Source organism: Podarcis melisellensis (genome assembly GCF_964234715.1).
Source record: "Podarcis melisellensis genome assembly, chromosome: 3".
Taxonomy (NCBI): domain Eukaryota; kingdom Metazoa; phylum Chordata; class Lepidosauria; order Squamata; family Lacertidae; genus Podarcis; species Podarcis melisellensis.
Genome location: NC_138530.1, coordinates 108,632,895 through 108,660,241, shown reverse-complemented (window position 1 = coordinate 108,660,241; position 27,347 = coordinate 108,632,895). Strand labels below are relative to the sequence as shown.

The 27,347-nt window shown below is 43.0% G+C and overlaps 1 protein-coding gene across 3 annotated transcripts in view; it reads left to right on the top strand.

Annotated features, from left to right (window-relative positions):
- Window positions 1-27,347, top strand: part of PLCB1 (phospholipase C beta 1) — a 455,075-nt gene that overhangs the window by 246,694 nt on the left and 181,034 nt on the right. For all 3 annotated transcript variants that reach the window (XM_081906043.1, XM_081906045.1, XM_081906044.1), the window contains one exon: window positions 24,010-24,150. In XM_081906043.1, the coding sequence (XP_081762169.1) occupies window positions 24,010-24,150 (141 nt within the window). The remainder of the gene's footprint in view (window positions 1-24,009; window positions 24,151-27,347) is intronic.

Sequence of the window (27,347 nt, the reverse complement as noted above, 5' to 3'; positions counted from 1 at the left end):
TCAGACTTCTTTTCAAGCAAGTAAGCCTAGGGTCAGGTAGTAACCCCACCCCCCAAACCCCTTCTGATTTAGAAGATAAGCATTACCTCTAATGGCAAAGTGTGCATGCACCTAACTCAGTATCACTGTGTTGCTACAATGAACAATTCTGTGAGAGACTTAGACTAGCATTGTGTAAAAGAGTTTTCCAATGCCTTGGTGCAATATTGCCACAAGATTGGTGAAACATTGTGGATGTACCTGCCTTTCCCCTTCTTCCTGACTTCTTCCCCTTCTTCCTTTACTCATTTTATACCCCTTCGAATGATAATTTTCTTCACTTACAAAAGAAAGGACTGATGCAGCCTTTCCTAAAGCCAGGGTTTGTTTGTGTGCGTGTGTGCGCACGCGTGCTTTTTTAAAAGAATAAATAAATCAAAAATCCAATAGTACTACAGAGAATTTCCTCATATGTGACAGGATCAAGGCTTTCTTTATTTTTGTTTAAGGTCAAAATAGAAGTGATCTGGCGGCTGATCAGAAAGTAGGCTATGGCCAGTTTGTTTTCTTTAGAGCGGCTGACACTTTAATCTCAAGAGGACAAACACATTTCAGTGCCCCTGAGCTTTGTCAGTGTATACAAGAACAAACACACCGTTGGTCCACAGCAGTATGCACACTACTGAGACACACACAAGCATGGAAATGGGCACAATAATGTCGTTGGTTTTACTGTTGCTGGCTTAGCAGTCTGTTGAGCTTGCTTATGCCTTTGTGAGCACCACCCTGCCACCATATTCTGTGCAAAATAAACATTTTCCTGTGCATGCAAGTCTGTTTTGGATTAGGGGCATTTGTTTATACTGTCATGTCATGTGTAGAGCCAGTGTGGTGTAGTGGTTAAGAGCTGTAGTCTCGTACAGCTGCTGGGTGACCTTGGGCCAGTCACACTTCTTTGAAGTCTCTCAGCCCCACTCACCTCACAGAGTGTTTGTTGTGGGGGAGGAAGGGAAAGGAGAATGTTAGCCGCTTTGAGACTTCTTAAAGGGAGTGAAAGGCGGGATATCAAATCCAAACTCCTCCTCCTCTTATAATTTTCCATGTATGTTTCTGCAACAGATAGAAATTTGAAATAGGATACACAGCATCCAAGATACCTTGGTAACTCATATCTGCCTTCTCCATAACTATAGAAAGATTGAGGGCACAAGTAGAAGGGGATGACAGAGGACGAGATGGTTGGGCAGTGTTCTCGAAGCTAGCAACGTGAGTTTGACCAAACTGCGGGAGGCAGTGGAAGACAGGAGTGCCTGGCGTGCTCTGGTCCATGGGGTCACAAAGAGTCAGACACGATTAAACAACAACAATAGACCACAGCAGCGGGTTGAATGAAGTGTTTGTCATTTTGTCCTGAAATCCTATGCTGGGGAATAGCAAGTTTTTCCCCACCTCCTGTTATAAATATGTAGTTGCACCAGTTCAGATATGTTCCCCAGGCAACAACTCATTGGACATGGTTGAGGAGAGGTCAGGCACACCCTCCCTCTACCACACATCTAAAATAATATGATATTATTATTATTATTATTATTATTATTATTATTATTATTTATATGCCACCCTATACCTGGAGGTCTAAGGGCGGTTCACAGAACAATGGCTGGCCCTGTTTCTCCTGCGTGGTCATTTGACCATGCTGGTTGGGCAGTTCGAGTATGAGAACAACGGAAGGACACCAGGTTCCTTATCCCTGCTCTCACATATCTAGTCCAGTAAAGAATAAGATCTTTGGAGCTCATGTGCTGCAGGCCTTTGTGTGCTGCTGTACATTATCCCAGTGCTAATTGCTGAGAGATGGCTGACTACTATAACTCAAGTAGACAGTTTTCCACATTATAGAGAAGCTGCTGTACTGACAGGAGCATGTACAGCATATCCTGGTTTAAAAGTAAAAGAGGCCATTAGTGATAAAAGATGGCCTCACAGGCCCATGATATCCTTCAGGCTATGTTTCCTGGAAGCTGGCTGATCAGAAGGGACAAGGCTAGACAGCACGGATCTAAACTTAGTGGGTTGCCAACTCTCCCCAAGAACAGTGTGTTGATGGTGGCACTGCTTGCTGCTGTGATAGAAGGCTGTGATAGAAATGTGCTGGAAAACGGGGCGCCTTTTACCTGCTGAGGACCAGGGTTACATTGTTTCTGGCACTTGTATACAGGTTTGTTTCACTAAACAGACAGAAGAGATTATGAGAAAATGAAGTACTGTTGTGCATTTGAAGCCAGCTGTATTGTCAGGATCGTTTTTTCCTGGAAACATGCAGTTTAACAAGCTTAGCTCAATATCGGGAGAAAGTCACATCCCACTAAGCTTCCTCGCATTACAAAGCTGAGCAAAGGTGACTGCAGGGCAAGGCAATTTTGGTTTCCAAATCTGGAATAAAAAGAGCCATCACAAAACAGAACCGTTTCTTGAAGATTTTTTACTGGGTGGAAGCTTTTTTCTTAAGGTTCCATTAAATTTATTTGAGACATTTCAAGTTAGTGCCATGATAGAGCAAAATGAATGCTTGAATGGGTCTGTTCTGCAGTCGATAAGGTTTGTTATTCTGACAAACTCCTGTTGATTATACTGAGCAAAAGAGAGAACCTTTGGTATTTGCAAATATTGTGTGCTTAAACCATTCACATTAGATGACCCCTGATGCTCTTCTCCATAAATTAGCTGGATTTACAGAATTTATGAGCTAACAGAATGGAGGCAGTGAGATTTAGCATTGGAGTTTGAATTGCTCCAATATCTATCCATCGTGGCACAGAACTTTAAAAGACTTAGCCTTGTAAGCCCAGCAGTAAATTATATGTACTTTATCGTGCCATAGTTTCAGGATTCTCCCCCAGCTATCCTAATGTAGCAAAATGTGCTGCAATAGATTCATAATAATACTTGAACAGCAGGAGAGTTTCCAGACATAACTACCTCACATACCATTCTGGGAACATTGACTTCACTCACACAGCTACTTTCCAGCCCAGCATTACTAGAACCCATTGTGCAGCATTTTATATTGGAGTTGTTAGTATTGGGGGAGGGGATGTGTTAACATTAAGTGCCTGAAGAAGTGTGCATGCACACAAAGGCTCATACCAAGAACAAACTTAGTTGGTCTCTAAGGTGCTATTCGGGATGTGGGTGGCGCTGTGGGTTAAACCACAGAGCCTAGGACTTGCCGATCAGAAGGTCGGCAGTTCGAATCCCCGCGATGGGGTGAGCTCCCATTGCTCGGTCCCTGCTCCTGCCAACCTAGCAGTTTGAAAGCATGTCAAAGTGCAAGTAGATAAATAGGTACCACTCTGGCGGGAAGGTAAACAATGTTTCCGTGCACTGCTCTGGTTTGCCAGAAGCAGCTTAGACATGCTGGCCACATGACCCGGAAGCTGTCAGCGGACAAACGCCGGCTCCCTCGGCCAATAAAGCGAGATGAGCGCCGCAACCCCAGTGTCGGTCACGACTGGACCTAGTGGTCAAGGGTCCCTTTACCTTTACTTTACTAGAAGGATTTTTTTTTATTGTGTTAACTGTAGTTTGTATTTGGTTTTCAGTTTTTAAAACCAAAAACAATTTGCCTTTCGCTTTAAAGTCTGTCTTACATAGGAAGTACTGTATAAAGGAAGTTCAAAATTTGAAATGCAAAGGAACCAAGAGAGGACCATGAACAAGAAGCTGGTGAGAGGTGCAAATAACAAGATCTCAGAATATGTTTCCCCAGAACAAAATATACTCTTCATAAGGTTCTAGTAAGCCAACAAGATAAATGTTTTTTGAGAAACTGCTTATTTAAAAGCTAACTTTGCAATACTCATAAGAGCTAATCATCACCATCCCTATCGTCATCCAACTGTGTTCTGCTGGGTTGTATCCACTGGTATCTCTTGTGCTGGCAGAAGGCTCTTTGAACTCAGTGGAGGCTTTTGTCAATGGAATGGGGAGAGGGACACATTTTGTTGATTCCCTCTTGCAGCTCCACTCACCATGGTTTCACAAGGTCCCCCAATCCTCTGGAGCAGATTTGAGGGAGCATGTGAGGGAACTGCTGTTGTTTGTGTGTGTAGAGGATCAAAGAGCCTTCAATCAGGGTGCAGGACGCTATTGAATGCAGCCCATATTCTTGACTGGCTAAGCAAATTAACTTCATTGTTTACTAAACATCACAGGCATCATTATACCTGTAACCATTCCAGGCCTATGTTCTGCTTATAGCTGCATTTCTCATCATTTAAATGGCTTAGATTTTATATATTGCTTGAATGCATAATCTGCAATAAATTCTAGAGAGGTAATCAAAACGAGTCAATTTCAGCAAAAAGTAAGTCTTTTGGCACCATAAAAATGAGCAAATCTATTTCAGAATAAATGTGTTAGTCTTTGAGGTGCCACAATGCATTTATTGTCATTGTTTTATCTGCAACAGTAGCTTACAGTTAGTCAGACCTTTGTATGGAGTGTTTCAGCCCGGCTATAAAATGAGATGCAGAATTATTTCCTCTGTGCCCCAGTGGAGATTACTGCAACTGCATTTCCACTGCCAAGCACATTAAAGTATCCTATTACAAAATTTAGTGAGTGCGCTACAGAGGCCCTGGCTATGTAGCCATTGTGAAAGAATAGAATTTTCATGCAGTTTGTATTTGGTTTCCAGTTTTTGCAGCAAAAACCATCTGGTCTTCTCTTTAAAGACTGTATTGCACAGGTGGGTCAGAAATCCAAAGGACGTTAAAAAAATTAAATGGAAGGAACCAAGAAAGGCCACTGAACCAGAAGCTGAAGTGAGAGGTGCAAATTTAAAAGTATTGCCTTGGTTAGCGAAACAGTTTTGGATTAAGATGGTGATGGTGATGATTCACTCTTATGAATATTGCAAAGTTAGCTTTAAAGCACACAAACATTTTCTTTAAAAAAGTTTAACTTGTTGACTTACTAGAACCTTAAAGGTAAAGGGACCCCTGACCATTAGGTCCAGTCGTGACCGACTCTGAGGTTGTGGCGCTCATCTCACTTTACTGGCCAAGGGAGCCGGCGTACAGCTTCTGGGTCATGTGGCCAGCATGACTAAGCCGCTTCTGGCGAACCAGAGCAGCTCATGGAAATGCCGTTTACCTTCCCGCTGGAGTGGTACCTATTTATCTACTTGCACTTTGACGTGCTTTCAAACTGCTAGGTTGGCAGGAGCTGGGACCGAGCAACGGGAGCTCACCCCATCGCGGGGATTTGAACCGCCGACCTTCTGATCGGCTAGTCCTAGGCTCTGTGGTTTAACCAACAGTGCCACCTTAGGCAAAAATATATTTTGTTCTGGAGAAGCATAGTCTGAGATCTTATTCTTCCCACACCTACTGTAAATGCCACACCTCTCTACCCAGTTTAGTGAATAGGTTGGGCTGGTGAAAGGCCATACATTTAAAAAGCCATTTAGTGGAGGCAGCCAAAAAAAAACATAAAGATGCCCACTTGGTGCAAGTAGTGAAAATAAGAATAAGGAGGGCTGGTTTGGTCATATACTGTATGTGTATATGTGCTTCAGCCATGTATGCACTGCAGGGATTTGGGATCCTTGTACATATAACCCCACCATCTCTTTAACATGCTGAACTGATCATTAGTGTTTATACAAACATATGCACATGGTTGGATAATGTGTTGCAACTTGCTGGAAATGTGTCTTTCACTAGATTTGTCAAGATGTTTTTATTTGCTGATATACATGTTTTTTTTTCCATTGTGTAAACAGAATATCTGCAATTACAGACAAAGAAGCCTTTACAATTGCAATGTGTATTTGAACTGCCTTACACAACTTTCCCCCCTTAAACAACAAACAAAAAACAATTTCTGTGGCAACTGGGGATACTTGAAGAATCTGGTACTTATGAATTCTTATAGAAAAATTCTCTGATCTGAACTCTTCGAAGAAATACATCTCTGGGAACTTACCTATCCAGAAGACTTTGTAGTTTTCTGAATTTCACCAGTGCAACATTCTTGGCAGTTTAAATCTATCAAAATGTTCATTCCAATTAGGTAGATTGAGAGAAAATACACATTTATATATGTATTGAAATATATATTGGGAGATTTTTTTTTAATTTTAATTTTTAAAAACCTTCATTAATACAGGTATAGAATAATGGGTAAAAACAAGCAAAACTGATATAGAGAAGTAGACCTACGCCTAACAAATTTTGCACAATGGATCGCATGCAAAGTGCAATAATTCAATTGTCTATGCAGCTGTGCTGGCCCCGAGGGTTAACTGTGTGGCAAGGTCCGAGTCCAGTCTGAGGTCGAGGGTGTGGTATGGAGGCTGTGCGTCAAAGCTGAAGCGGGGTCCAAGGCAGGGAGTCGGATGAGGTTAGGAACTCTGGCAGAAGAGCAGGACAGGGTGTAGGCAGGAACAGGCTACCAACAATGTTGCTCCCGCAACCTGGGACTGGGCTGGCTGGCTTTTATCTGCCCCGAGGCATAGGGCAGCCCCGGTCCACAGGTGACTCGCCTCTCCTGGCCTGGAGGCGAGCACTCTTCCTGCAGGAACTTAGTTCCCTCCACCTCTCTGCCCTGAGCCTCTGCAGCTCAGGAGAGGCTGGAGGATTACCAGACCCAGAGGCAACCTCAGCTTCCCCTGACGGGGCTGTGAGTGGAGCACTTGCAGGCAATGGGTCCTCCATCATCTCAGGAGCCAGAGCAGACTCAGCTGGTGCCTGCACCTGAGGATCCAGCACAGATGAGGACCCTTCAGGCTCAAGCCCCAGCCCCGGCTCAGCTGGTTCTGGAGGCGGGGACTCCTGTGCAGGCTGGGATTCCTCAGGTTCAGCCTCTGAGTCCGAATCCCAGGCCATCACACCAGCAGAGGCAAGGTTACATCTGTTGACTTACCACTGGAATGTACCACCTCAGGAGTAGCCAATATAGTGCCAGATGATGTTTGATTCCAGCTCCCATTTTCACAGTCCATTGCCCAAACTGGTGAGATATGTGTGTATGAGGGGAATTAAAGTCCTGCAACACCTGGCTATCCCTATGTTAACTGCTAGTATTACATTTTGCAATGGACCAGCGATTTAATGTCACTAAGCTGTTATTAAGATGGTGGTGTGAATGTGGGCAGATGTGGGCCATAGAGGGCGAACATGCATCCTTATTTCTTTTGTATTGCTGTGACTCAACGAAAGCCATTTCTCTCTTCACATTACATAACTGTTTTAGCCCTTGAACTGAAAATGTAGTTTATGCAGTCTGGACAGTACAAAACTTCCATGAAAGCACACTTGGGACCACAGCATCTCCCATAATACGTTTTAGCTGAAAACGTGTTGCCTGGAATAGAAAGCCGTGAGGCGATAAATTTGATGAACCTTTAGTCTTTTCTTATTTATATAAAGTGGTGTGGAGGGAAAAAAATGTGAGCATTAAAATTGGCACTTTCATTGTGCAAATATTTATAAATAGGACTGACCTAGCTGGATGCTAGTAGTGTTGCTCAAATGAGTAGTTGTGTTGCCAGGCTTCGCTAAGTGGAAAGCACGATAACAAATGATAATTAGATGCATCTAAATCTAGTCCTTTGTGCCCATTTATACTGAATTGGTCCCTGATATCCAATTTTATTTCCCAGCAACATTGGTTTGTTCCCATCTTCAGTTCTATTGTGTTTAGTATTCTATCTCTGTTACCCGGCACATTTTTTTTCTAAGAGCAGAATCCATTTCCACTGAAATGATTTCCATCATTACCTTCACGTATAGATTTTCTATCACCTTTCCTTTCGCTCCCCTTGCCCCTCCTTGGCTTTCCATGCTGCTTTCTTGCTTCCAGGCTTTTGCTGTTTATGTGCGTCATCACTCTTTTTTGTTTTGTTCAGATTAACTTGCTGAGCTCTTGCTCTTCTCTGTCATGTACCCAATCCGAAGTGTCATGCCTTCATTGATTAACTCCCACGATCACAGCTCGCTTGATGGCATTTCCTAATCCCAGTGTTTTTCATTCTTTGAGTGTTTGTCTGGACACTAGAATATTATTTAATGCATTCTGCTTTAGGGCACTGTCATCACTGGGTTGGATCCAGACTTAGCCATGCTTAGAGCTGGCCCACTGAAATCAATAGAATTTAAAATATCCATGACTAACTTAAATTCAGTTGCTTCTTTTGTGAATTTTGCTCTTAGTGTTGCTGCAGTCCTAATCACACTTACTTGTGAATGAGCCCTATCAAATTCAGTGAAACTTCTGATTGGATATGGTTAGGACTGCAGTCTAAGGGCTTATCCACAATTACCCTCTGCCCTGCTCATTCCAGGCACAGGTCTGCATTTCAAATGCCCTCCCTTCTTTTGCCCCGAGCTTACCCCACAAAAAACCACTCTTTAAAGCTGAAGCACAACAAATGGCAATTTGGGATTTCTGTGGATTGCTATTTGTTCTGATTCAGCTTTAAAGAGCAGGTTTTCACAAGGAAAGCTCTTATGCGAGAAAAAGAGTGCTCGGACATGGAGCTTTAAAGCGCAGGCTGTATTTGGAAAGTGCAGAGGAAAGGTAAGTGTGGATGAACCCTAAGTATGTTGTTCAGAGACTGGCTAGACACTGAGGACTGGTGGCTGGATTCTAAATTCTGATGGGTGGGCATTGGGAGAAGGTGGGAGACTGCCTTGGAAGAAGGGATTGGTGATCTGGGGGCATAGCTGTCAACTTACAGATTTGAAAATAAGGGACCAGCAGCCTTGGAAATAAGGGATCAGCAGCCAAAATAAGGGATTTTAGTCAACCAGCTTCTTTCCTTTCCCCCCACCGTGTGCCCCCGCTCCAGACAGACCTTTTCCCCAGCAAGGGTGAGTGGGCCGTTGATGACGTATACATCCGATTCTAAGCACAGGTATGTTCAAGTTCTGAGCCCCTCCGAGCCAAAGGCAGAAAGCCCAGCCAGCAGCCAAACAAAGCCTCAAGCATTGGCTCCCACAGCGCAGCAACCCGGCAAAGGGGATGCAGCAAGGAAAACCACTGTCACCCCTCCGCTGGGAAGCGCTGAGCAAAGGCGAGTCCCCAGGCAATGCGGCAGGGCACAAGGCATGTGAGCTCCACCCCCCAGTCGTTCTTAGACTCCTTATTGGGTGAGCAACGCAGCTAAGCAACACAGTTGGAGCCTCCCTCCTCCCTGGCCGGCAGGGAGGGAGGGAGAGGAGCTGCTTCCTTTGAAACCTGGGAAATTTAAGGGACATCATCAATCCAGGACAGCAGCGGGAAACGGCGCTGGGATAAGGGAGTTTCCCGCCCAATAAGGGATGGTTGACAGCTATGTCTGGGGGAGCCTGAAACAGCCAAGAGGTGAGAGTCAGAGGCAAGGAGAAGCTGCAGGACTGGAGAGTGAAGAACAAGTGCTGGAGGAGTGAGAGGTGGGTCAGTCTGGTGTAGAGTGAAGGGCTCCCACACCTCCCACTCTTGCTCCCACCTCTCCTGCTCCACTGTCTTCCGGGACCAGGAGAGGATTGAAGAGGGAGGAGCTGAAGTAGGTTGCATTCAGAGCCAGTCTTCACCTGCTTGTGCTTGGGTGAGGAAGATACATGAGCCAAGGTTGGGGCTTCTCTGTTGCAGCAACTGCGTCGTCAGGTGCACACCTAGGAGTAGCTGAGAGGACTGGTGGAAACGCCTTTTCCTGATTTCTAATGATACTTTTAGCATTAAAGAGCTAATTCCTCACTCTGGACATTCCTTACCTGACAGCACAGTGACACTGATCCTTCTGACGACAAACCATTAATTTAATCTTTTCCTTAAATCAAGTCCCTTTACTTTGACCCAACCCTTAGTACTGGTTATATCTAGATATTTCCTTTACTTTCCAGTGTACGGTTCTCTGTACTGCATGTGCTCAGTTTTATCTTAACCTGAACACTGTTTCACTCTGCTTGTTTCTTTTTATATGACCGTTTATCAAGTATGGGTCTGTTAAAATTTTTCACCTCACACTAAAGACGCTAATACAGCTTTCCTCAGCTGCAAGTCTCCACTGATAAATTTGTCTTGATGACAAGCATTGCCATGACATCAATTACTTTAAACATTGCACCACCAGCTGTAAATGACATGTAACAAATCAAACGGCACTCGCTCAAAATGGAACAGCAGCATTAGGAATGACGCTGCCATTGAGATCATCATTAGCTTTCATAGATTGGCCTGGGAATGGGAAGCTTGGACCAAAACAGGCTCCTCACCCTTGCAGTAGAAGTTACGAACTTATAAACTAGCGTTCTGCAATTCAGCACTAACTATGATCTACTTGAAAGTAAATTGGATGGGGAGAAGAGCTTTTTTCTTAGTAAGTTCAATTTTATACAAATTTTATTTGCTGGAAGTAAGAAGCCCCATTGTACACAATGGCATTTCTGAACCAACATAGACAGGATTGCAAAAGTAGTAACTTATACCGAGTAGAAGCTATTACAAGAAAATATAGTGGTACCTCGGGTTAAGAACTTAATTTGTTCTGGAGGTCTGTTCTTAACCTGAAACTGTTCTTAACCTGAGGTACCACTTTAGCTAATGGGGCCTCCCGCTGCCGCCATGCGATTTCTGTTCTCATCCTGAAGCAAAGTTCTTAACCCGAGGTACTATTTCTGGGTTAGCGGAATCTGTAACCTGAAGCGTCTGTAACCTGAAGCGTCTGTAACCCAAGGTACCACTGTACACTGATAAACTTTTTGCGGGTTTCTTCTTAATCCATCAGGATAGATCGGGTCAGTTCTAGACTTAGAACTCAAGCCTAACCAAGTCTACTCATTACTAAGCAACTGAATTCAGTGAGACTTACTCCCACCCAGAGGCGCTGCCTTGGGCCGAAGATTGGTGGCAGTGGTGCAGTGTGTGCATGACGTCACGCCTTGTCTTCAGAAGGAGGCCTTGCCCAGTACCAAGCAGCTTCAATGACCGTGGCTCCACCTCTCATGTGCTCAGGGGGGGCTGAGCCCCTTGCTAATGATTATTGAGGGGGCTGGCGACACCTCCACCCCCTAGAGTTGGCGCGCCTGCTTCCAGCTACTTGAAGTTAGGATCTAAGCCTTTGTTGTGTTTAGAGTTTCCATTCCAGCTGGTGATTATGAGAACTTTTGTTTAACTTTGGCACCTTAATTTTCTTTCCCTCCCTCCTCTTTTCCTTTGAAGACTGTATCTTTTAGTTTGCAATTCTGGGGACAGGGACTGTCTGGCTTTAATTGATTATATGCAAACCACTCTGGGAGCCTTTTCAGCCAAGGACCAGGATCCAAGTGCAATAAGTAAATAAAGCAGACCCATTTAAACCAGCCAGGCTTAAGTTAGTCACAACTACCATAAGTCTCATTGATTTCAGAGCATCTGCTCTGAGCATGACTAAGCCTGGATTGTATTTGCAGAAAATGTTAAGGGGCATAATTAACAGATCTTTGTAGCCAGCGAAGGATATTCACCTAATATTTCTTACTGCAAAGACACTGATTCATTTCTTCGAGGATGTGTTGTCACAGTTAATTCCCCTGCACAAATGTTTTTTTTTTTAATCAGTAAAGAAAGAATTGGTAACAGATGAAAATATCATAATTGTGCCTTTGGGCTCAGCTCACAAAAGACTTAAGAAATAAAATTTGTGGGGGAGGTCACCTTTGACTGGTTGCCCTCATCCCTTTGTTCTGTTTGATTGGGGTCTGGCAGAAGGGGACTTTGAAGTGGCTTTGAAATTCCTTTTTGAACTTAAAAAGTGTGTCTAATGCCAGCTGCCTAATGCCCCTCTGCTTACATATTCTCAGAGAACTAATCAAGCACAAAGCAGCCGTGTAGTTATGGACCGAGCTCTGTATCCCAGGACTCATTCTGGTAGCATTGGCAAAAGCAGCATTTTATCACTCCACTGTGATGATGGTACCCATTTCAAAAGGACTCTGTGGGAATGTTCTTTCCCGCTCAGTTAGTTGACCCAGAAAATTGTGCACGCCTGAACTATCTCTAAAACAAAGTACAACAACTAAACATGGCTGAAGAACCAGGATGAGAGACTGCCTGGGAAACCCCTACTACAAACATCTTCAGATATTGCAAGCAGGTCCTCTGTTGAATACCTGCTCTACTACTAGAAGGTTTAGTATTTTACAGATTGTTCTGAAACTCTTTTTTTTTTTTTACATATTTACAGTGCAGGCCCATACATTTCTGAAATTAACCCCATTGACTTCAGTAGTGCTTACCTCCAAGTAAGTGTTTGTACAGTTGCAGCCTCAGTCTGTTGTAGTGGTGTTGAACAGGAATGGCTTTTATTCTATTTTCTTTGTCAGATAATAAAGCTTTGAAATAGAAATCAAGTCCACCCATGTGGGGCTAAGGCAGAGAAAGGGATGGCTATAGACAGCACTATCCATTTTAGTGACACACGCACACACAAACACAGAGGGAGAGAGAGAGAGAGAGAGAGAGAGAGAGAGAGAGAGAGAGAGAGAGAGAGAGTGAGTGAGTTATGTTTACATGCTACCAGGGGAATTGAAGAGTTGCCACATTACCTTTCAGACCACCTAGACCTATCAATTACATGCATGATTATTTTTTTTGGGGGGGAGGGAGTTGCTGATGCCTAGCGTGAAACCTTTTTATAGCTATCTTGTATCAGAAAAGTTTGCAATACAGTGGTACCTCAGGTTACATACGCTTCAGGTTACAGACTCCGCTAACCCAGAAATAGTGCTTCAGGTTAAGAACTTTGCTTCAGGATGAGAACAGAAATCGTGCTCTGGCGGTGCGGCAGCAGCGGGAGGCCCCATTAGCTAAAGTGGTGCTTCAGGTTAAGAACAGTTTCAGGTTAAGAACGGACCTCCGGAACAAATTGAAGTACTTAACCCGAGGTACCACTGTACATTTTAGAGAGGTGTTCAACTACTGTATTACAAATTGTATAGCTAATTTTGCTCATGCTGTCACTAAAGAGAGATCTCATAGAATCTCAATGTAAATTGAATGTTTATTGTTTAAATTTTCGTAAATGGAATGCATTTTCTATATCCTTGTTTATTTGCCTTGGCTGCCCTTTGCATTAAAAATGCTGGCTAACAAATCTGTTGCTGCAATGGCAGCACAGAAAATAAGAGCAGCGTTTCTTTTTGAATATATTTGAGATGGTGCTGGAGACTACTGAGCTCAAGTCACCTGCTGATGATAATGCATTGTCTGATACCTGTGTAAATGGTTTCTAATGTGGTGTTAGCTTTTGTTGGATGTACTTCTTGTAATAGCCTGTGGCTAGAAGACCACAGCACCTGCGACTCGCTCTCAAACTTCTGTAAGAGCTGCCCCAGATATATATTTTTTCTTGGCTTTGGCAGACAAAAGGGATTTTTTTTCTGTTTGGAAAATAAAGCCTCATTCAGATCTTTGAGTAATGCCAAGCTCTTTCAGTGCTGAGCAAAGTATAATTGGAAATCTTGCTAAAGAGCTTCAGAGCTTGTGATTTCATGGACAATTGCACCAATAATAGGCTTAGCTATTGTTAATATTACTGAATAAAGAGTCCTATTTGCACAGCTCCTTTACAAATAAAAGAAGACCTTTGGTATGTGTAGAAGTGTGCATGCACATGAAAGCTTATACCCAGAACAAACTTAGTTGGTCTCTAACATGCTAATGGACCATTTTTAATTTTTTTTCAACTGTGTCAGACCAACACGGCTACATACCTAAATCTAGAAATAAAAGAAGAGTTTAGGCTGCATTGTTTTCCATCCTAGCCCTACAAATATGTCTAACCCTTTTTTTCCCTTTCCGTTTTTATTTGCATTTCTGCTACATTTCAACAGAAGGAAAAAAAATGAAAGTAATAAAAAATAGGGGGGAAAAGAGTTACATATTACATATTCTATTATATTCAAAAATACAATCACAGACAGACTTCCCTTCCTCTCCTTCCTTGGTTCCTTTTATATTCCAGTTCATTTTGCATCATCTTAGTTTCCCCAATCTTTCTCTACTTCTCCCTTTAATTTTAGTTCTAACTTATGCTCCTGAAAATACTAACATCCTGCTAGGTTAATTGTCTGTTCATAGTAATTTTTCATATAATCTATAAATAATATCCAGTCCTCTTTTATCGTCTTGAGTACAGTACAGTAAGATCTACTACAAATGTTAACAGTGGTTTTATCTAGCCATGGGGTAGCTCAGTTGGTTAGAGCACAGTGCTGATAACCCCAAGGTTGCAGGTTCAGTTGTATATTCCTACATTGCAGGGGGTTGGACTTGATGATCTTCAGAGTACCTTCCAGCTCTATGAATCTTCTGTGATAAAATTTGTGGGCCATTCTTTATAGCTCCAGTAATGCTCATCTGATTGTCAGGTTCCCAGCCTTCCCATAACTTGGCAAAATCCTTAGTGCTAGCGTACCACAGTAATTAATCTTTCAGTCTAAATCTTTAGAAATATTAATTTAGGAATGGAAGTGTTCGGGCTTTGTCTCTGGACTTCAAGTTAATTTAATTAGCTGGACTGTATGCAAGAAGTGTTGGCAGCTGTAAATAAGTATTGTAAATATTTAAGCCACTGAACTTCAATATTTATTATAGTGTATGAAACCAGCCAAGTAATGCCTCTGAATGCATTCAGTTTTCCACAATCGGCAAGTTAGGCTGAGTGAGCATAGATAAAAGGGTCTTAATATTCTTTGTAGATTATGAGGATGTTAATTCTAGGGTGCAGGTAGTCCAAGTGTAGGGACGCGGGTGGCGCTGTGGGTTAAACCACAGAGCCTAGGACTTGCCAATCAGAAGGTTGGTTGTTTGAATCCCCGCGACGGGGTGAGCTCCCATTGCTCGGTCCCTGCTTCTGCCAATGTGGCAGTTCGAAAGCACATCAAAGTGCAAGTAGATAAATAGGTACCACTCGCGGGGAGGTAAACAGCATTTCTGTGTGCTCTGGTTTCTGTCACGGTGTTCCATTGCATCAGAAGCAGTTTAGTCCTGCTGGCCACATGACAGAGAAAGGTGTCTGTGGACAAACCCCAGCTCCCTCAGCCTGAAAGCGAGATGAGTGCCACAACTCCATAGTCACCTTTGACTAGACTTTAACAATCCTGGGGTCCTTTACCTTTTACCTTTACCTACCTTTTGTGTACAAATAAATGTGTGTAAATAAATAGGTACCGCTCCGGCGGGAAGGTAAACGGTGTTTCTGTGCGCTGCTCTGGTTCGCCAGAAGCAGCTTAGTCATGCTGGCCACATGACCCGGAAGATGTACGCCAGCTCCCTCGGTCAATAAAGCGAGATGAGCGCCGCAACCCCAGAGCCGGTCATGACTGGACCTAATGGTCAGGGTCCCTTTACCTTTACTAGTCCAAGTGTGGTCAAAGTGGTTTGAATTCACCACTCTGAAAATAAATGTCTCTGAATTTGTTTATATCTATTGGAATTCTACAAATGGCCTTCTGGTGAAGGAACGAAGGAAAAGTAGGACAATTTATATGATTGGCTAGTCGACATCTTTAATTTGATGTTTTGATTATTTGCAATTGAAGATGTAAGTCTGATCCTAACTGCTCTTCAGATTTCATTGGTGTCAACCGTGGACTTTCTGGGCACCGAAGCAAGATAAATATCTAACTTTACACTGGTAGATGGAAATTAAAAAATGAAAACATTTTTAATTAACTGACCAACAATTTGATAAGTGCGAGGTACATCTTGGAAAGTGACTTCAAACCAATTTGACAACATTTTAGATTATCTGCCCTTAATTGCTTCCCAAATTGTGTCAGAAATACTAAACAGGCTGCTTTTGTGGTGGCGGCAGAGTTTGAAAGGGGATTAGGGAAAGTTAGGTGGTTTTGGATGATTAGCATCAGTTGGTAATAACATTGTGGTCCCTCAGGCCCTATTATAATGTCAACCATTCTTAGAAGATAACCATCTTACTACAGTGTGTAGAACCTCAACCAGATCCTGCTTAATAGTTCAACTGTCAGACCTTTTTCACTGGGGAAAGCTGGCTCATAACTTGCAAATTCAAAAATGTTGTAGGTTTCTCATGCCTTAAACATGGATGCTTCAACTCATTTTTTAAAAAATGTTTCAGACTTGATCCCATTGGTTGTGCTATCACATACCTTTTATTTGAGATTAAATGAAACAGCCTAGTGTTTAAGGTGGCATCTACACGCACATATACCGGTATGTAAAAAAATCTAAAATGTATTTTTTAAAGCATTTCTTAAAAATACATTGAATTTTTCATAAGGCTCACCATCTAGTGTGACACTGTATATTGCACTTAAAACACACTTTAAATGTTTTATTTGCAGCTATATAGCTGAGTCCTAAGTGGGAAAATTCCCTGTTAAATTAAAGGGACACCAACTGGTGTCATTGAGCAAGCCTGTCCATTGTCTTCATGCGCCCTAGAGCTTCCTCTCCATATTTCCTTTTAATATTTCACCTGAAAGTTGCTGCAAGTTTGCTTTCCAAGATAGTAATGTATGAAGACGTGGGCATCCCGACCAGTTATTTGGAAGCAGGGCTGTGAGAAACCTCCTGAGAAATTTCACCAGACTTACTCAAACTTTCTTGGCTTTCCTCAGTGACATGAGCCGCTATGATGAAATGGTTAGAGTGCTGTATTTGGCCTAGGGCAAGGGTTTCCCACAGTGGGTCTCCAACTGTTTTTGGACTATAATTCCCACTCCCCACTCTCTTCAGCCCCTACCAACATGGCCAGTGGCATGGGATGGTGGGAGTTGTAGTCCATGGCATGTGGAGGGCTGCTGGTTTCCCATCCCTAGACTAAATGCTGAGTTAAAAATTTCCTTTGCCATGAAGCTCTTTGGATAACCTTGGCTCCATATCACCTGCTATGTACGCTAGTTGTGAAGATAAAGTTAGGTATCCCACATGTCTGATTGCTCCTCAAGAACAATCTTGACATCTGCTTTAAATTTTCAGTGGAAGCCCTAGTTCGAAGTGTATAAATGTCATTTATGTTCAGAAGTAGTTAGGTAAAATGCTGCAATGGTAGGATCCTACTGAAATATCATATTGAAGCCTGAGTTAAACTGTAGTGAAAACAGAAAACAGAAAGCATCTTTTAAACAACAACAACAAAAACAGCACTGAATAAATATTTAACATTTAGGTTAGACTACTGCAACACATATGTGTTATTGCTTCTGAAGACAGTCTGGAAACTTCAGATGGTGCAGAATTCAGCAGCCAAGTTGTTCACTGGGACAAGACAGTTTGGAACATGTAACATCAATCCTGACCTGACTGTACTGGCTGCCAATTAGTTTCCAAGCCAGGGACCTAGGTCTCGGAAAGTTGGTTCTACCACATGACCCTGCCTTGAACATTATATTATAACTTAAGAAGAGTACTTCTGGGTCAGACTTAATGCCTACTTAATTCAGGATCCTGTTTGCATGCTAGCTCTCTTCTTAAAAATAGCATCATAACTAATGACCATTACATTTGTCACAAGAGGCCTTCCTCTCAGCCCCCTCACCTTCTGATGCCATGTGAGGGCAACCAGGGAGTGGTCTTCACTGGCTGTAGCATCCTGCATTCAAATTTTCTTCCCTAGGGATCTTTTTCCTAGCACTAGACTTATAGTGCAATTATTGAAATACTTCATTGTCACTTGTACAACTTGTATACAGTGAGATTACACGAGCACCCCCCACTCAGCTCTCTTAGTCTTAATTCTACTCGTTTACTGGCACACACCCACCAAACCCAAAAGTCAGTTGCCCTTTTGCTACCTTTTCATTCAGCAGCCTAACAGCCCACGGATAGAAGCTGTTCTTTGCCCTGTTGGTGCGACTATCATGCTTCTATATCTTCTGCCTGAGGGCAGGAGATCAAGAAAGTGCCAGCCAGGGTGTGAACCATCCCTGAGAATTTTCCTCACTCTCCTGAGGCAACGTTCTTCCACGATGTCATCCAGGGATTCACTGGACAGCCCATAATTATTCAACACATATCGGCTATAAAAACTCTTTTGAGTTCAGTGGGACTTCATCCCAATTACGTCTGCAACTGGTGCACTTTTGCGGCATAAATGTCCTGGCTTTGTAATGCCAGATAAAGACTTTATATTTGTCCAGGCTTTTCAGCATGTTACAGCCACTGTTTTTATTTCTAATGGATTGTTTTGTTGTTCTGTTGGATTCCATTGCTCTGTCACACTTTGTTGCTCTCAGCAGTACTTTTTTAAAAAAACATTATGCGTTGTACTTGTTTTCCCTTAGGAAGAACAGCTTATAAATATGACCGAGATTCAGATTTATTTATACAGTCATAGACCCACCGTAAAATATGACTGGAGTAACAAATCTCAAGTATTATGGAATAAACCATAAAGCATAGAGCATGAAACATAAGACAAACAGGACAGCCAAAGCTTTATATCCACCCAAAACGTACTCTTAGGCTCGAATACATCTGAAAATAAATACAGATTTGATCATCATGCAAACTTTTTAAATATAAAAGATACACAAGGGAAACTCCATTCAAGATATTCAGAGCTGCTACATTCTGTCAGTTTTGAGTAAGTGATTTTCATCTCTCCTGCAAGCAAATGCTGCAGACCTTAATTTAGATTGTTGGCTGATAATCATTTAGTTCAAAATACCTGCGGTTTCTGCCTTGGTCTGTCTCCACAAGTGTGCCTTTTTGTGCAGAGACACCAGTAGGGAAGGAATCGCAGTACAATTTTGTCAGCTGGAGTGATAATGCATTCAATGAGTCAGTCATCCACTTGAAATATGACAGCTGCATCTTACATAAAAAGTGGGACTACCCAGGTTATAGTCTTCCAGCACTGCATGGTGCCGGCCCCATGTGGTCTTTGTGGTAAAGTTTGAGGAGATAGTTCAGCAGCACTGCAAAATAGTCTGAATAATCACTGGGGGCATGAACTAGCACGACTTCTTGAAACCAAGTGCTTCAGTGTACTAAGGGTACACTGTCAGTTGTGTGTGTGTTGCCTTTTCTTTCATGATTTGCATTGCCAGCCAAATTCTGCTAAAAGAATTGTGTTTTTTACTTTCCACCTCAAAAAAATGTTTGCAGAGACTCCTAGGGTTTTCTTTTAATGGGTAAATTATACTAATTGCCCTATCTTGAGAAGTGCACGAGAATTATTATCCTACTGGGTAAAGAGGATAAATTTGAACAAAATGATCCACCATGTACAATTTGTTTGTTTGTTTGTTTCAACCCTCGCTATAATGTTCCAATATGACTGTGACTCCCAAGGAATTTTAGCCGTGCTCTCAGAATAAAGGGGCAGCAGTAACCAAGTCTCCCATGCTATTCTGAACAGAGCAGAGAAATCTCTTCCTCAATTAGCGCAAAACTGTTAGCAGTTGCCATGTGCCTTTGGATTGCCTAGTACAGCTACTATGGGCATGTTCACTGGTGCTCAAGGTTCAACATCTATCCTCAGTTATTTTATGCTAACTTTTCAATGTGGAAATGTAAGATATACAGTAGATGTACATAGATGAGGCATAAAGGTAAAGGGACCCCTGACCATTAGGTCCAGTCGTGGCTGTCTCTGGGGTTGCGCCGTTCATCTCGCTTTATTGGCAGAGGGAGCCGGCGTACAGCTTCCAGGTCATGTGGCCAGCATGACTAAGCTGCTTCTGGCGAACCAGAGCAGTGCATGGAAATGCCGTTTACATTCCCACCAGAGCAGTACCTATTTATCTACTTGCACTTTGACGTGCTTTCGAACTGCTAGGTTGGCAGGAGCAGGGACCGAGCAACGGGAGCTCACCCCGTCGCGGGGATTTGAACCGCCGACCTTCTGATCGGCAAGTCCTAGGCTCTGTGGTTTAGATGAGGCATACCCAGTCGTTTTTCCAGGTCTTGGAGCAATAAGCCTTTTGAGGACCCACCTGCATTCCAGCATGATGCAGTCTGAGATACAGGCTTACCACGCCAATAACAAGTTGACTTTAGTCTCAAGTCAGTTTTGTTTGCTACTTCTTCCCATTGCAGATAGTGTTATGAGTTTTGAAACCTTTGTGCAGCTGTTCATTGCATTTCAGTTGTCTGCATCGCTCAGGGAGAGGCATTCCCCCAGAAGCAAATGCAGATATGTTCACAACAATGCATGTACTTTTTAAGATATACAATTTCCTAGTGTGGGCAGTGGTGCATTTTGGTACATGTTGACTCTGGACTTAATGGGGAACAGTGAGGGGTTGTTTAGATACTAATGTGTTTTGGAAAATGATGAGCCATCGCTGATACATTTGGAGTTCCTCCTGCTCATTCTGCTGAGTGGACCTGGACTTGGGTGGGATTCAAATAATGTGTCTTGTCAGTAGAGACCTGTAGCTCAGTTGGTAGAGCACAAGGCTCTTAATCTCAGGGTTGTAGGTTCGCATCCCAAGTTGGGCAAAAGATTCCTGTATTTCAGGTGGTTGAACGAGATTACCCTTGTGGTCCCTTTCAGCTCCATAACTCTGTGCTCTGTGGGAGGTAAAGGTAAAGGACCCCTGGATAGTTAAGTCCAGTCAAAGGCAACTATGGGGTTGCGGCGCTCATCTCGCTTTCAGGCCAAGGGAGCCGGCGTTTATCCACAGACAGTTATGTGGCCAGCATGATTAATCTGCTTCTGGCACAACGGAACCCTGTGACAGAAAGGAGAGAGCACGGAAATGCTATTTACCTTCCTGCTTCAGCAGTACCTATTTATCTACTTGCACTGGTGTCCTTTTAAACTGCTAGGTTGGCAGGAGCTGGGACAGAGCAATGGGAGCTCACGCCATCACAGGGATTCGAGCTGCCGACCTGATCAGCAAGCTCAAGAGGCTCAGTGGTTTAGACAACAGTGCCCCCCCATCCTGTGGGAGGACTTCCACATGCACAATGGGGCTTTCTCACCTTCCCACCCTCACAATTGGCTCAGAGTAGGGTGGAGTGTCAGGAGAACCCCTGGAACAATGGGGGTGTGTTTAAAGGGGGGGGGATCATGTCATTCAGCAAACCAAAATGCTTGCACTGATGGAATGATCAGAAGAGTGCGATATTGAATTCATCCCATTATTTTCTCTTGGATTTGTTTGTGATTTCTGATTTGGAAGGCATTAAAACAAGCAGTGGCCAAGTGAGTCTTGGATCGTAAGATGCAAGCAAGCAAGCAAACAAAAACCTAAAGCAATGGAGAGGAAAATAAAGGAAGTTGGAGTTTTCAGAAGTATGTGCTTATTCTTCTCTTCTCACCCTCTTTTTGTGAAGCCAGTTCTGAGGGTTAATAGCAGGTTAATAGAAAAGGGTAGCGCACTGCATTTGAGAGAACTCTTCGCCTGGCCTGCTGACAACAAATGCATGTAAAAATAAATCATTGCTTGAGCTTTTAATAAACTGTACTGTTTGTTTTGTTTTCTGTTCTGTAGAAACAAGGCAATTTAGTTAGAACAAGACTGAGTTGGCCACCAGTCAAGACATTACAGGGCTTCAGAAAGTCATGTGGGATGTGTAAGAGAAGTTCAGTGTCGCTATGAAACCAGATTTGTAAACCATGATTAGACTCTTGGGGTCCCCTGAGAATTGTGGCTCTCAATAATAATAATAATAATAATAATAATAATAATAATAATAATAATAATAATAATAATATTTATTTATACCCCACCCTCCCTGGCCAGAGCCGGGCTCAGAGCAGCTAACACCAGTAAAATTACAGTAAAAACATAATAGGGGAGAAAAACAATTTAAAATACAGGTTAAAATACAATTTTAAATGCAGCCTCATTTTAAAAGTAGCCCATAGATCAAAACCATAAGGGGAGGGAAACATAAGGGTCAGACTGAGTCCAAACCAAAGGCCAGTAAGTGAAAGAGTCAGTGAAGGAACAGGATTGTCCTTCCATTGCTCGATACAGGTTGCTTAATATGAACTTACGAACCAGGTGGACTGAAGATCTACGTAAGGGGGGAAAGTTAGGATTCCGTACTACTATAGCTACATTTGTGAGTTGAGGCCCCACCCCTACTTGGAGATAAAATAAGACACATGGACACAAGTATTTAGGTTAATGGGCTAAAAAAGGCCACAAATTTATTGGTTACAGATTGTGAGTGGTATTGGCTGAGGCATTGGAGCGAACAGAGTATACTTGACTCCTGCCCTCTGTTCCGGGAGTCACACAAGGGTTAACAACCTGTAGGGGGAGCTTGTTGATGCAAATCAACTGGAAGCTTCCCCCTAGAGTCACTGGGGTCGTGCCATGGCCCTAGCCACCACCCGGGCATCGGACAGGAACCACGACCGCTGGATTCCTTTAATGGAATACCCTTCAAGGGGAAGGGTAGGTGATAGCCACAACCTCCCCTCCAACACACAACACATTTTCCAAAGCCTAACTGCCAAACCTTCCAAAGCCAAACTGCCAAAGTTGTGATGATTTGCTATGAGGTAGGGGTGAGCTCCCGTTGCTCAGTCCCTGCTCCTGCCAACCTAGCAGTTCGAAAGCACATCAAAGTACAAGTAGATAAATAGGTACCACTCTGATGGGAAGGTAAACGGCGTTTCTGTGTGCTGCTCTGGTTCGCCAGAAGTGGCTTAGTCATGCTGGCCACATGACCCGGAAGCTGTACGCTGGCTCCCTCGGCCAATAAAGTGAGATGAGCGCCAAAACCCCAGAGTCGGCCACGACTGGACCTAATGGTCAGGGGTCCCTTTACCTTTACCTAGGCAAAAAAACCAAGTGGCTGGTGCCAATCTGCCAAGTGGAAACCATTCCCACCAGGCCCCTTGGACAACCAAGGTGACCAATCAAAGTCCATAGCAAGGTCAGGAGCTAAACTTAGAGGGAGGGAGGGAGGGTGATCTGAGGAACAAGAAGGAGGAGCTGGTGAGCCCGTGGCCATTTTAAATGGCAAAACCACGCCTCCCTCAGCCGGATTGGCCGGCTGGGGAGGGCGTGACGTGGGCACAGGCTCAATGGCGCAGGGGTCTTGGTTACGTGCCCCCCCCCCCGTGAGCGCAGGAAGCTGTTCTCACTCACAACACCTCCCCTCTGTTAAGAGGAGAGGCCTTGTAGAATTCAATGCTGCTTTGACTCTTCCCCCACACATTGATTCTTAGCACATTTCAAACAGCAATACTACGTTTATTTTTATGTACCGTATTTTTCGCTCTATAAGATGCACCAGACTACAAGACGCACCTAGATTTTGGAGCAGGAAAACAAGAAAAAAAATATTCTGAATCTCAGAAGCCAGTACAAGAGGGATTGCTGCGCAGTGAAAGCAGCAATCTTTCTTGCTGTTCTGGCTTCTGTGATAGCTGTGCAGCCTGCATTCGCTCCATAAGACGCACACACATTTCCCTTTACTTTTTAGGAGGGAAAAAGTGAATCTTATAGAGCAAAAAATACAGTAATCTATTTATGCTGTTATCACTATTTTATTTTTTAAAAAACAACAACTCCGAAGAACAATTCATTGGTGATTGAGTTACATGTGAAAGGATATAAGAATTAAGTGGTTGTTGAAAGTTAGCCAAGAATGCCCACCCAGAGCACCCCATTCTCTGTTGGCAATCTCTCTCCCCCCCGCCCCGTGAGGATCTTCTTTAAGTAATGGTTGTCCCAGGGTGTTGAATGTGTAGAAAAAATTATTGTAATGTTGCACGTAAACCATTTCAGCATTAAAGTAACCATTACTGGCTTCTTATTTTACATGATGCCCGTTCTGGGCCTCTTTCTAATCAGTGTAATCGTAAATGCCGCAAACCATGCAAGTTATTTAGAACATGGTAGAGGAAACAGTCCCCAATCATTATCCAGCTCGTGGGATGGATTTAAATAGATAAGAGAGGATATATTAATTGCATTTTATCCCTATAGGTGCTCACGTGTGTCCTATCCTTAGCAGCAAAATTGGAGTATTGAACTATTCTTTCTTTTTTATCATTATCAAAGTACGGGCAGACACTTTAATGACTTTCAATGCACTTACTTACAGGATCCAAAACTACGTGAACATCTGGATGCAGGAAACATTGGAGGACGACTGGAAGGCCGAATGCTCACAATCGTGTATGGCCCTGACCTGGTCAATATTTCATACTTGAACTTAGTAGCAGCTCAGGACGAAATCGCAAAGGTATGACCATGCAAATAATGCAATGCCATAACTGGGAAAGGGAAATGGGGATGTTAGTAGGAAATATATAGGAACATGTATAAGATGGATCAATATTATTTCAGAGAAACAGTGTCATGTACAATACTTTTCCTGCTGGCATTGGCAGTTCCCTTTCTGAACATGTTGTATGAAGCATTTTCTTGTCCCCCCCCCCAGCATATTCTTGTCCTCCAAACATTTTTAAACGATTCATAAAGCATCTAATACAGTGGTATCTTGGTTTTTGAACGTAATCCATTCCGGACAACCGTTTGACTTCCGAAACGTTAGAAAACCGAGGCGCAAAGGGCTGGCTGCAAGTTCAATTGAGAAAATGGGGAAAAAACACGCAGTGGAAGCCGTTCAACTTCTGAGGCGCATTAGAAAACGGAAGCATTTACTTCCGGGTTTTTGGCGTTAGGAAACTGAAATGTTTGGCTCCCAAGATGCTCGAAAACCGAGGGACCACTGTAAATCTTAGTTCGCCATCCATTTTATTATGTGCAAGTTGTAATTCTGAGGAAGTGTCTTAAGGCAAGCTGTCAAGTATGTTTTGGAAATAAGAAATGGCCATGCTGTTTTAAACCTGTATAGGACAACTTGAACATTTGGTCTTGATCTAGAACTACAAACAAAGGCATTAGGATGGATCTTGTGCCCAGGGGTATTGCTAGGACCTTAAAAGAAATGGATCAGAATGCCCCACCTGTTTCCTGAACCCTGCCACTACATGCACTGTATTCAAAGAGAGTTAGTTGTATTTAACTTGTGTTGAAACCTTTAACCGAAGGTGGACTATCTGGTCTCACAGATGTTAATAGGACTTGGGGGCTTTTTAGGTTAGGGGACAAAGGTGAGTTGGGGGGACATGATAGAGATGGATAAAATAATGCACGGTGTGACAAGGAAGAGGTTTACCTGCCACTCTCATAGCACTGAAACCTGGGCTCAGCCATTGAAGCTGCATGGTGGGTAAGACCAGGAAGCACATTTCCACGCACAGCACATTTTTGTAGAAATAAATTGTATTTAATACATGCAAAATGATGAACAAATAGATTAGTTCAGGAGTTGTGGTGTGGTTCTACCACCAAACAAACTTAATTCATACTTAGTTCACCTAGTAGTTATGGGAACTACTTTCAACTGTAGTTCAGAGATTTTGGAACTAGTTCAGTGAGCTTTATTCCAAGCACTGCCTGATATTGAGAAATCTAAGGCACCTTGAATTCTGACAGATAATTCTGTGAAATTGTGGACAATGTGGTAGTTAACCCCCTTAGAATGGCTAAAATTTATAATACCAACAAATATAACTGTCAGAAATGTGGCGACGTTAGAGTGGATTTCAATCACTGTGGGTGGAATTGCCCTGAAGCAACAGCAGTATATCTATCCATCTATCGGCAAGAAATCATATCTTATAAGAATCTTTTTAAAATACCTTGTTCAGCTAGACCCAAAAATATTTATCTTAACATATCTGAAAGGCAGGGAGAAACTGATATAAAATATAATTCTAGAAGCAAGAAGCTTATATGCAAAATAACAAAACAAAGTATAAACTAAACTTTTTAAAAAATAAAATAAAATAATTGTGAATATAATTCAAACCTTTCCCCATACTAATTCTAATGATAAGTGGAATTAAAACAGTATATTTATACAGAGGTACCTTGATTTTCAGGGACGCGGGTGGCGCTGTGGGTTAAACAACAGAGCCTAGGACTTGCCAATCAGAAGGTTGGTGGTTTGAATCCCTGCAACGGGGTGAGCTCCCGTTGCTTGGTCCCTGCTCCTGCCAACCTAGCAGTTTGAAAGCACATCAAAGTGCAAGTAGATAAATAGGTACCGCTCCAGCGGGAAGGTAAACAGCGTTTCCGTGTGCTGCTCTGGTTCGCCAGAAGCAGCTTAGTCATGCTTCCCACATGACCCAGAAGCTGTACGCCGGCTCCCTCAGCCAGTAAAGTGAGATGAGCGCCGCAACCCCACAGTTGGCCACAACTAGACCTAATGGTCAGGGGTCCCTCTACCTTTAACTGGTTTTCGAGTTTCTTGGAAGCCGAATGTTTCAGAACCCGAACACCAAAAACCTGGAAGTAATTGCTTCCGTTTTCGAACGTGCCTCGGAAGTCGAACTGCTTCCGCTGTGTGTTTTTCTCCATTGACTTTGCCAACCATCCTTTCCGACTTGGTTGTCGAATGTTTCAGAAGTCAAATGGTCTTCCAGAACGGATTATGTTTGACAACCAAAGTACCACTGTATAAGCTTTCATTTCTATTTCTTTTTCTTCTCTCTATTTTATTATGGTCGTTATTGTTTATTTATTAAATTTGTATGCTGCCCTTCATCCATAGATCTCAATATAGGTAAAGGTAAAGGTAAAGGGACCCCTGACCATTAAGTCCAGTCATGGCCAACTCTGGGGTTGCGGCGCTTATCTCGCTTTACTGGCCGAGGGAGCTGGCGTACAGCTTCCGGGTCATGTGGCCAGCGTGACTAAGCTGCTTCTGGTGAATCAGAGCAGTGCATGGAAACACCGTTTACCTTCCCGCCGGAGTGGTACCTATTTATCTACTTGTACTTTGACATGCTTTCAAACTGCTAGGTTGGCAGGAGCAGGGACCGAGAAACGGTAGCTCACCCCGTCGTGGGGATTCGAACCGCCGACCTTCTGATCAGCAAGTCCTTGTCTCTGTGGTTTAACCCACAGCGCCACCCCCGTCCCTTCTAGATCTCAAGATGGTTCGCAGCATAAAAATACAAAAACACAAAATACATAATTGTTTTAATTGGCTCATCTCAATTTTTACGTGTTCAGTAAATGACTGCTTAAACTGCTCGGTTATTTATTGTTTGCTGTTATTGTGTCTTTATTGATAGCCTTTACTTTGGCCTTTGGCCTTGTATAAATAAATGTATATATATTCACATGCTTCACCCAAGACATTAGGCCACTCTTAGTTTCCCTCAACACCTCCTTTGCTTTAGCAGCCTCATCTAATTAATTGGGAGGCGGGGAAAGCACTATTTAATAATACTGTATAATAGTAAAAAAGGACAACCCTTGCTTTTGACTAACTCATTCTTATGCATTCAGCTCCATCATATTTTCAGGCATAGTCACATGAATTTAGGTGAATAAATAGGGCCCCCCAAAGCGGTTGTGTACAGG